Here is an 11,077-nt window from a genome sequence, read left to right as displayed (position 1 = left end):
AATTAAAAAAAAAAAAAAAAAGATGTTCTTTAACCTCTCTCTAAATAGCTGGCACATTGAAACTTTTGGGTGACGAGTTTTTGCCACTTAGAGATAAGTTTAAAGTCACCTGAAACAAAGATTTCACAAAATTGATCAGGTGTAACAGACAGGATGAACAATGTATTTTATTGTGCTGCTGGATCACTACACATACCTGGTCTTCCAGCATCTCCAGGAGGACCCCTTGGCCCTGCAAAAGCAATGTATTTATAACCTCAGTTAGACCACTGCATACTTTGCAAAATCACAATAATATTAATTGCAAACTTTGGGTTTCTGCATTTTTGCTAATTTTACCTTTTACAAATTTGGCTTTTGTCTGAGTAGGCATCTACCATTTATGGAATTGTTGCACACAGACAATTCTCACTGAAACCCAGCAAGAGACGGATGTGTGCAATAGGTATAGCATCCATCACATTTATGTTAGGTGGGGATGCTGCTCAGTTACTTGAGAAGGACTTACAGGCCTGAACACTTTCTTCTTTTCTGCCACTATTTTGCACTTGCTCTAATAAAGATACTAACTTCCCCTACAAACCCTCAGTAAACAATGCATTCACATCTTTTCAAGGCCCAACTTTCCTCTCACAATCCCTTGGATATATGCATTCAGGTAGGTTTAGAACAGCAAGGAGTGAAGGCAACATGATCACTCACATACATAAATATTCCTAAAACCAGAACTCAAAGAAAAGTAAGTAAGCACTTAGTAGGATGAGCATGAGACAAACACCTTACAACATGCTGCCTCAGAATTCAGTCCACAAATCTCTGTTATACTGTGATATAGCTGAAATAATAAATTTTAATTTTACAGCATAGCCAAAAATAAACAAAAACTTGCAGATCTTTATTATTTTTGAAGGTTAGGCAATAAAAACGGCATAAGACAAACCATGAAGGCTACAACAAATCTTAGTTTGATCTTTAACAAGAAACTACAGCCCTGATGGTTAGTCTATGGCATACACAAATACTGTGCTGCTGTAGGATCCCACTGAAGTCATGAAGCAGGAGGTAAATGAGTTTAGGTGCTCATCTCAATTATCTGCAAGGAAAGTGTGCCAGCTTCATTACTTTTAATAGGAAATATGGCCATAAATGAAAGTCTCAGGATAAATTTAAGCTCTGCAATTTGACAGGAGTAATTTAGAAATAAACTTGGAAAGGCAGAGGCAGATTGCCAGGTGCTCATACTGTGAAAAAGCTAGCTTGAAACAAGCCCTTTGAGTAGACAGCTCTTGCTAAAAGATTGCAGTTTTCACATGTCACTCACCAGGCACACCACGTTGACCTTTTGGTCCTGGAGGTCCAGGGAGTCCTTCATCTCCTTTTTCACCAACCACTTTATCATAATACTCTGTCTTAAAAGAAAGATGGTAAGAAAAAGAAAGAATAGTAAGACTGAAGAGAGAAGCATAGTGCCTCATACTGACCATTTGGTTAGAACAATGTTATGATTTCATTCATCAGTCTGATGTTGTGACAACATGAAGCCTCTCTAATCATATACTAATTTTTCACAAGCAGCCAGAAATGAAATTGCTACATGTGCGTAACACTACAGACCTGTACAAACAGATGGGGCTGAAACGTTCAGGTCAGTACCCCGCTCCCAGAGAACTCCTTTGTCTGTGGGTGCAGTCATACTGGCCAGGCACAAGCTGAAGACCCAATCATGAATATTAGTGTAGCATGAAATAAAAAATATATATATATCCTTGAAAGGAACCTGAAGGAATCACTTAGTCTATTCCACTGCCTCCAGGCAGCATCAGCTATATCCAAACCACTCTTAATTAATCATAAATAAAAAGGGACAAAATCATCTACTTTAAGAATATTAATGTTTATTGCAATGTCTGTTTTATATATGCATGTAATTAATTTATGGTAGCTTAATATTATGTTTCAAAATTTCTATAAATGACAGGCATAATCAAAATGCAATTAGCTATAACTCTGCTTTTTTATAATTACAAATTTCTTGCTCTTTTCTGGATTATTTTGCATGGGCACCACTACCTGAGAACAGGTATTATTTATGCCCCAGTATATACACATCATATTGAAATTTAAATGGACAACTACCAAAACACTAATTTGAAATGGAATATAAATGTGATTAAAATTAAAATTCACAATTCTTATTTTTGTTCTCTTCATTCTTAGAAGAGTAGTGTTTTTGTACTACTCTGTCAATATCACAAATGATTCAGCTTTTTAAAAGTTACCTGTTAAGAAATTGGGCAGAAGGTTTCCATTAAGGCATGGAGATGACAGAGAAATTTTACTCACAGCACCTGTGTTTTTCTTTAAATGTCTTCTTGACATTTTAAAATTAACAGCACATTTGGAACTTATTAGAGTATCAGTTTAAAAATTAACTCCTGTGAATTTCTGTAACTGTTCTGTAACAGTCTAGTCTCCTGTCAAAATTGGTGGAATTGAGGTGAGGCCCTTATCTTGCATTCAGGTATACATGAAGGGAAGTCCCATCTCTGTGAAATCTCCAGCAATGATGCTACTTTGAGAAAACCGTACCTTGATTATAGCATCATGGGGCATCCATTATTGCCACATACAGTCAGGTTGGCTTATTTTTAGTCTAATGCTTAAAAAAAAAAAAAGAAGAAGATAATTTACACTTACTCGACCACAAGCTCCAGGTGGACCGGTGTTTCCTTTTGTCCCCTTCATTTGAAAACAGAAATGGGTCTTTAAGATTATTTATTAAAAATACACTCATGACATTTGATACCCCCTGTTACTTCAGTACATTGCTCATAACATGCAAGAAGGACTTCTGCTCCTGAAAAGTCCTTCATCACCATCTGTCTCTGTTCCTGACCCAACTATTCACCACATACTCAAGCCAAAAACTACAGGAGCACATCAGCAGGCATAGATAAACACCTGCTCAAACACACCATCTACTTCAGCTGATCTATTTCCTACTCAATGATATCATTAGTTGTCAGCTTTTAAGTAAAGTAAAACATACTGTATATGCAGTGATAAACAAGGCAATATATTAACCACAAACATACCCTACATTCATCCTCACAAGCAATGACAAAACCATTAGACAATACCTTAGCTCCTTGTTTGCCAGTCAACCCTGGTTTGCCCTGTTCACCCTTTTGTCCCTGCAGGTGACAGTACAGAATTATTAGGAGGGTTAATCTTTTACCACTGTCATCAATAGGATTAAAAATTGAAAGCTTTAATCTTTCATATTGATGGCAAGATTAATGTGACATGCTCAGGGAAAGAAATTTGTGAGAAACTCCTATGGAGATTCACTCACATGACTCAGTTTGGGATAAAGTTCCACATCTGTGCGAAATATCACACAGCTAACATCCAAGTCTGTCTTATCATGGCACATTCCACCATTCCCAAGGTGGAAACACTAGGGATAGCACAAGTGTAGGAGGCTCTGGTTTGTTTTCCCTCTGAAAGCTACTGTTTCTGAAAGAGCAGAAACTGAACACAATCTGAAACTCTCACATTCAGCGACTCCCTCTCCCAGAACTTATCCAGACTCCAAGACGATGCGGATCTCTCTCGAGAGGTCTCAGCAAGCCAGGATGGAAAATAGTGCAGACCACTGCTAAGGCTTTCTGTGAGTGTATATATGTGAGGAAAAGGTCCTTTGGCTCCTCAAAGGTTTACACAGTGGAATACGTTGCTAGTGAGCAAAGCAGAAATGGGAAGGGAACAATGACTTGCCTTTGACATGACAGAAAGTTTGCTTTCTGTTAGCTGAGTAGTAACACAGTAAAGCTTTGTGGTCTGTCATGCCACATTCTTTGTTGGACTGGAATGTGTTTAGACTGGGCACTGAGGTTGTTCTTACACAATGAAGAGGATGTTTCAGTAAAACGTACATGAAATCGGGCTATTCTGACAATAAGAGTTTTGATAACATATTTGTAAGGTCCCCGTGACCTAATGATGTTAAAGTGGAAGGGAAGTAAATATAAAAGAATTGATATTTAACCAATGGAATAAGGTATTTCAAATATATTTGAACAACTTTAGCTTCTAAATTAGTACATAAATGAGATCATTTTGGTTATAAAATGGCGTATTTAAAGAATCATATTTTGGCACTTTCTCCAAAATGACAATTTTAATATTTATCAGTCATCTTGATTCAGGCCAAAAAGGCTGCGAGTGTGACAGTAACTTTTCTTTGTAAGAGAAGGTCTTTGACTCTACTGATTAAAAATTATTCATTTTGCTTCTTGATTTCTGCTGAAGTGAAGGTATGACTCTTTTGCAAAAATTTCAATGTGACTGACCAGAGTTAAACTCAGCAGAGTTAATTTTGTGTAACTTAGTGTTCATTGGACCCCGTCTCAAACTCATCTGATAGTCAGCAGTAGTAACTGGTCTCTTGTTTATAGAGGAGAGACAAGGTCTATGTACTGAGCCTCTCTTCTCCATAAATCTATGGGGACATGATGTGTCCCAAGGCCAGTTGTACGAAAGGAAATGTTTCACAGGGTATGCAAATCGACATTTCCAAACCCATACTGCAATGGGAAAAAGCTGTAACAGGGAGATATGACGCTGATAAACATATTGTTACTTAAACATATGTTACTTAGAAAACATTTAGAAGGCTTCCTTCATTACCGGTAAGCCAGGTGGACCTGGGGCACCTTCTTTTCCAGGTTTACCCTACCAAAAATAAAAAGAAATATTCAAAAGAAGTGTCACTGCATTCTAAGAGCATAACAACTAAATGATGTGCATACAACTGTATTTTACATCTTTATGAATTTAGAAAAGCAAGTTAGGTTATTTTAAAAATGCTCATTATTTCTAATCATAACCAGTGTTCATAGAACTTTACAAAACAGAGAGTAAGACATTCCTTGGACTGAAAAGCTAACAATGCGTGAGCCCTCCTCCTATGAAGGATTAGTGGAGGCAGACACTTCATCAGCACAAAGTTCCAGGGAAGCGCAGAAAGCTCAGTAAAAAATCAGGTCTCTGCAAAAGCAAGACAAACTATGATGAAACAACATAGTAGCTAGCAGGCCCTGTAACGGTGAGCATGGAAAGATACTGAAGGGAAAAAAGTACAAAAAACTTTCAGGAAATGGGGTTAAGAAATGCCTTGAAGAGAAATTACATAATGAAAAATGATAGGGAGTGCACTTCAAATGTAGTGGAAGTAGAGCAGTGAATGGAAAAGTGAGAATGGAAGGAGACAGCGTGCCAGAGATGTCTGCTGCTTTCTGTGGCATATAGAACCTCAGGCAGCCTTCTGCTGGGGTCCTGGCCTCTAATGTGGCTACAGTACATGTTGAATAATTCAGAACAACAACAACAAAAGACGACAATGGTAAGGGAAAGGAGAGGAGGGGGAAAAATGGGGAGAAAACAGAACAAAATGAGAACATAATTCTGGATAAGGGTACCTTATTTGGCACCTTAAAGGTGGAAATGTACAAAATGTGGTTTATTAAAACACATAGTAGGAGGGTAGTGACAAGATAAAAGGAGAATGAAAGATTATGAGGTCAGAACAACAGAGGAGAATACATTTTCAAAGTTTTTTTTGCACAGAATACATCAAGGAAAGAGTTGAAATAATTTTGAAAGAGATGGCCAGACCATGAGTTAAAATCTAAACATTARAAGAAAGAGCAATACTCAAAAGATGGCAGAACTTAACAAAAAGTAGAAGTGGCAGAGCTGGCAATAACAATGCTGTCCCAACTGACAGAAGCATCTCAAAGTCAATAGCACAACATACTCCTATTTTCTAGCACATAAACTGTGCAATTATTTGATATTTTGTATTCATTTATGTAGTTAAAATACAAAAGGAAACATTTTGTTTTAATTTTATAACAGCCAGTCATGATGTGTTAACACGATGTGTATTCCCTTAGCATTCTTCAATGTCAATAGGCAGGAAAGCAAGGGTGCTCTACTACTTTCTCTTCAGACAAGAGAGGGAAAGGTCTATTAAGAAACATTCAAAAAAATACTGCCTGACAGGACAGGGCTCTTGCAAACAGATAACATGATACAGAAGCACAGAAGATGGAGGAAGAATAACGCACACTGAATAACAAGAGCTTTTAGTGCTTTACACCAGTAACTCAAATAGAAATGTAGTTTTTCATAACCTACAGGAGTAATAAAAAGTAACAAGCGAGTTGTTCTATAGCATCATCACTATAACTGAAAAAAAGTGCAATCTAAAGATAGTACTGACCCTGTCTTGCTACCCTTCCTTTTGTAAGTAAATTTATTGCAACTGCAAGGAGTATGGGAAAAGTTAATTAATGAATAAATAAATAATACATATGTTTGGATTGAATTAAATATTTAATTTTAAAATTATTTTTCTTAATATTGCTTTTAAAATGTATAAACCTGTATTTGGAATTGAGGAATCAAAACGTTTTGATTAGAAAACGTCACAAAACATTTTGATTTATTAGGGTTATTAGGGTTGTCCCCTCACTACATATTAGATAAACTGATATGAATTCACACCAGGTTTAGTTAATAAGAATCCGCATCTTTTGGTCAGAAGTTTTTATCCAAAAATTTCAAAGCCACTTTCTTTTCAAAATGTAGATATACTCAAGTAAATTATATTTTAATATATATACTTTTCATAAACATATGAAAAGAAAAAGAAAATTCATGAACATATGAATTTTCTAATGCTGCCAGTAGAATAATGTAAAATATTCTCCTGTTAACAGAATAACTCTCTTATGATAACTTCCTTGAGATCTTCCCATACCTGCTGGTTGAGTAGTTTCATGCAAATCTGCTACCTCAATTAAAACAAATGTTTTTATTCTCTTTTATTCAAACACTGGCACTACAAAGCTAGTATGTGGCCAGAAGAGTATATTTTTTGCCTAAGTTTTAACAGCAGAACCTTTACAACAAAACAAATGGAAATGCATTTACCATCAACTGATCTGTACCTCAGGTACTCATGGTACACGAACCTCTAAAGAACAGCTATTCGACCTTCAGATCTCAAGTCTGGTATAGCAGACAAAAGAGCTTTTGAACCATAGAAAATCTGCTCAGAATGGTGTTGAAACAAAAGCTGGAGAGCAACATCAGTGCAACACTGCTCTTCAGGGAAGACTAGCATATCAATATGTTCAGTTGTTTGCACACACCTGCACTCCGGGTTCTCCTCGGTCACCCTTTTCACTCTGAGAATCACCAACTGGTCCCTGTAACAAAGATGCCCCCAAAATGCACATATTTTGAGACTCTAAATTAAATAAATCTTCTAGCACTTTGTTATCTTCAGAAATTATAGAAGTGAAGTACAATTAAACTGTAATTGCTATTCATTAAAGGTCAGAATAAGTAGTGTAAATACTGGACTCTGAAGAGTACCATTTACTAGATGATACTGCCTGAATGTCTGGATTTTAGGGATTTACTTCAGGTCACTTACTGTAAACCCCACTGGCCCTGGGAGTCCTCTTGATCCTTTTTCTCCTTTCTCTCCTTTCAAGTCCTATCACAAGGAAAGTCAAAATTTAATACAGTCTCTTGGATTTTTCTGTGCTTACCAAAAAATTCAATTTTTACAAATAGGAAAACCTCATATTACCAACAAGTTTATGTAAGCAGAGATGGTTCTACTTAAATGTCTAAGAGACAGGAACTTCATATGAGTGCTCAGTCCATGTTGTCTGAATCAGGAACTGGCTCTGCACTTATTTCTAAACGTGAAGACTTCAAAAGGACCTACCTGTGGTTGTACACAGAAGCATGGCAGTAAATATCCAAAGGACTGGCAGCAAATCCCAAATGAAAAACAAATAAACCTCAGTTGCTCAGTGGAGCCACAGTTGCCTCCAATGTGTAAATGTCAGGGACTACCCATGTGATTGATGCCTCTGTCGGCTCAAGATTAGCTTGCCTTATTGTGTAGTACTATTATGTAGTGGGCCACATCCTAAGCTCATTGTAAAACCAAAGTTTACTACCTGGTCTACCTATTACCAAAGTCTATTACCTGGTTGGACTTATGACCCAAACTGTACATGTCAGGAATATTGATTTTTTTTTTTTTTTTAATCTGCAGCACTCTATGCCTCTGAAAAATTGCCATTCTCCCATGATACACTGCCACAGCTGTGACTGGAAAGTGCTCCAAGTGGTCAACACTTGATTTAAACAGGAAAGAGCTGCTATCCCTTAAAGTTGAACCTTGCTTACTCCTGCAATCTTTCTCTCTCCTCTTCACTAATGTCCTGATGCAGAATTCACTTTTTCTTTTAGCCCATAATAGAGAAGGTGGGTTGATAACTTCATGAAAATTAGATCAGGAAAACAGAGAAAAAAAATCAGGGAGAAGAGTTGTTCAGTAAATATGTGAAGACTTAAAATAGCAGTAGCTGATACACAGTTTTAAGTTCTTTGAAAGAGCAAAATAGAACATTTTTGATTTACAAAGTAACATTTAAAATGAAAGTTGAATCAGGGTATTTCTTTCCTCAAATACTTAGTTTTTCCAAAGCTTTCCATGAGTACCCATGTTCCACTAAAAAGAATGAGAAAATAAATGATTAAATGTATACCAGTATGTCGTAAGCTTTTCTGAAATGGAACTAGTAGCCGAGGTCCTGACACTTCCAGTGACAAGCCCCAGAGATTAACACAGCTGTGGCTTTGACGGCTATTCAGAAAGTCCATATTGATTTGGTCAAGCTAAAAGTGATTTATTTTTCACATACTCAAGAGTTTTCACACAGGTGGCTTACTAATAAGCATTTAACATTCCACTGGCATCATGCAGATGTGCATATGAATGCACAGGACTCAGCTGAGCTGGCTGCACAGACACGCTCTAAGAAGAGCTTACTATCTAAAAAACCAGTCAGAAAAAAGTTAGAATGGGCAAAAGGAAATGTTATCAGAACAGTGAAGATGAAGCTGTCTTTTCTCAAAGTAAAAAACAGTAAGATGGCTTATCTGTATCTGATCTTAGACAAATTTTACTACCGTCACGTTGTCTGGTCCACTTAATGTCACAATAACAGTTCCTGGTGGTCCAGGGGGTCCAGTTAATCCCGTGTCACCCTGAAAATAGAAAGAAAAATGAAGCAATTGGAAGTAATGTATTGTTCTTGTTTCAAATTACTATCCCTATTTTTTCAAATTTGTGAAAATTTCTCTGTCATTACACTTAGCCATTAATGAACTTAACATTTCTCTTTGCTTGTTATTTATCTTCCACAAAAAGGCATATGGAGGATTTAAGGCTTTTACGACAATCTTTTTTTGAGTGAGAAATTATAAAAATGTCTATACTCATTTGTGTTAAAGGATCTAGAATTAGCTTAAAGAGAAAGTATTTTTAATATTATTTACTTAAAAGTTATATGAACATTTTATCTCTAAATCACCTAAAAATACCCCCTTATAATTATTGTCATTTTTCTCCCAGTCTGATTAAGTCAGTCAATAAAATACATGCAGTGTCTTCGGTGATATCTGCAAACCTGCAGTCTACATACTGTAAGTAGATGATTGGAACATATTACTGACAGATACAACTGGCTTTCACGTGATCTTGACCTAAAACATTAGAATTACGGTATATTTTTTCATAAAGGATCTTATAGAACAGGAGAAGTCCTAAATGGGATATTTCGGGGGAGTTCAAAGGTCATCCATAGTTTTAAGGGATTTTAAGTGTGCACTTGAAACTTAACTGCAAAGAAAGTAACACTCCATAAGGAAGCAAGACACTCCATAGCCACCCGAGCTAGCATTCACTTGATGTCATCAATTCTATTTATAGAAATTTTGACAGGAAAATTCTTCCTGGTAATAATTACAATATTAAAATGAATCCCACTTTCAGATAATGCTGTTTCAGCCCACAGTTGAATCTGCACTGGTCAATTAGCATAACTGTGAGATGCTCCAAGCATTCAAAAGGATTCTGTAGGGACATTAAGACTGACTATGGATTCCTGACAATTGCAGGATCAGGTCCTAAAAAACAATATATTTGTCCATAGACATTTCTACTTAACATAAATTATATTTGACACAAAGTAAGAATATGAAAGACAAATCCTGGAAGGTTCTCTTAGAAAGACTTCCCTGAGTTTTTTTAGCATCATGAGGGCAGACATGGAAAAGATGTTGGCCATAAGAAGTTGTGAGTCTACAGATGCTATATATTTACCAATGTTTACCTGCTTGGTTAAGCATTTAGGAACACTGTGTGCTAATGATATATAAATTAATTTAATGAGATATGTTAGTAAATATTAACTGCTGGCTCCTCTTAAACTATGAGCCTGTTTCTACCCTACTATCAGGAAGTTTATATCATCAGCTCTTATGTGGAAACAGTTTGTCCTTAGATATAAATTGCTGTGCTCCCATATTCCAATAAGACTTTCACGTACCTACTGAAAATTCTTTATTTCACAGTACTTACTTCCCCAAACATCTCACCACAGTATATCAGAAAAAGCAGAAAATGGAAACAAAATTTAAAAAATGTTTTAAGCGTTTTATACAATTACCTTTCTTCCTTTGTTTCCTATTACTTTCATTCCCATGAGACCCTGTGAAAGAGACCCAAATGTTAATGATTTATTTTAAAAAATACCAATAAAATGTATAAACTGATGTTACAGTAAAGAGGAATTTTTCATTTTTATTACCAATCTGAGACTACCTTAGGTCCTGGAGGTCCTGCTCTCCCTGGCACTCCCTACAGAAAAAAAGATGCATAGTGTAAAATACTACAATCTTCAGCACCAATTTAGGCCAGTTAATTAGGCCAGGGCATTTCTGCTTACTCTACCAAGTTCTACACAGGAGGTTCCAAATACACAATTTTCACCTGTGTTACATCACACTTTTATTCATTCTTCCACTTTCACAACTACAATTTGTTGTGAAAGCAAGGGGCAGCAGAATGTTTACGTGGTCTGGTTTGCAACAGATATCTCTCTACAGTTCTACGTAATGTGAATTTATGAGTAATTAT

The 11,077-nt window shown here is 36.3% G+C and overlaps 1 protein-coding gene across 1 annotated transcript in view; it reads right to left on the bottom strand.

The window, feature by feature from the left end:
• The window catches only part of COL4A3 (collagen type IV alpha 3 chain), a 65,310-nt gene that overhangs the window by 32,305 nt on the left and 21,928 nt on the right, over positions 1 to 11,077 (bottom strand). The window contains exons 11-20 of the mRNA XM_026087022.1: positions 10,763 to 10,798; positions 10,608 to 10,649; positions 9,067 to 9,144; positions 7,511 to 7,573; positions 7,224 to 7,280; positions 4,693 to 4,737; positions 3,141 to 3,194; positions 2,698 to 2,739; positions 1,322 to 1,409; positions 197 to 232 (exon numbers count right to left, since the gene is read on the bottom strand). Of these exons, the coding sequence (XP_025942807.1) occupies positions 197 to 232; positions 1,322 to 1,409; positions 2,698 to 2,739; positions 3,141 to 3,194; positions 4,693 to 4,737; positions 7,224 to 7,280; positions 7,511 to 7,573; positions 9,067 to 9,144; positions 10,608 to 10,649; positions 10,763 to 10,798 (541 nt within the window). The remainder of the gene's footprint in view (positions 1 to 196; positions 233 to 1,321; positions 1,410 to 2,697; positions 2,740 to 3,140; positions 3,195 to 4,692; positions 4,738 to 7,223; positions 7,281 to 7,510; positions 7,574 to 9,066; positions 9,145 to 10,607; positions 10,650 to 10,762; positions 10,799 to 11,077) is intronic.

The sequence above is a fragment of the Apteryx rowi genome, unplaced genomic scaffold (genome assembly GCF_003343035.1).
Source record: "Apteryx rowi isolate R43461 unplaced genomic scaffold, aptRow1 scaffold_70, whole genome shotgun sequence".
Taxonomy (NCBI): Eukaryota; Metazoa; Chordata; class Aves; order Apterygiformes; family Apterygidae; genus Apteryx; species Apteryx rowi.
The sequence above is the reverse complement of the archived record's forward strand: the minus strand, read 5'-3'. Positions and strand labels throughout refer to the sequence as shown.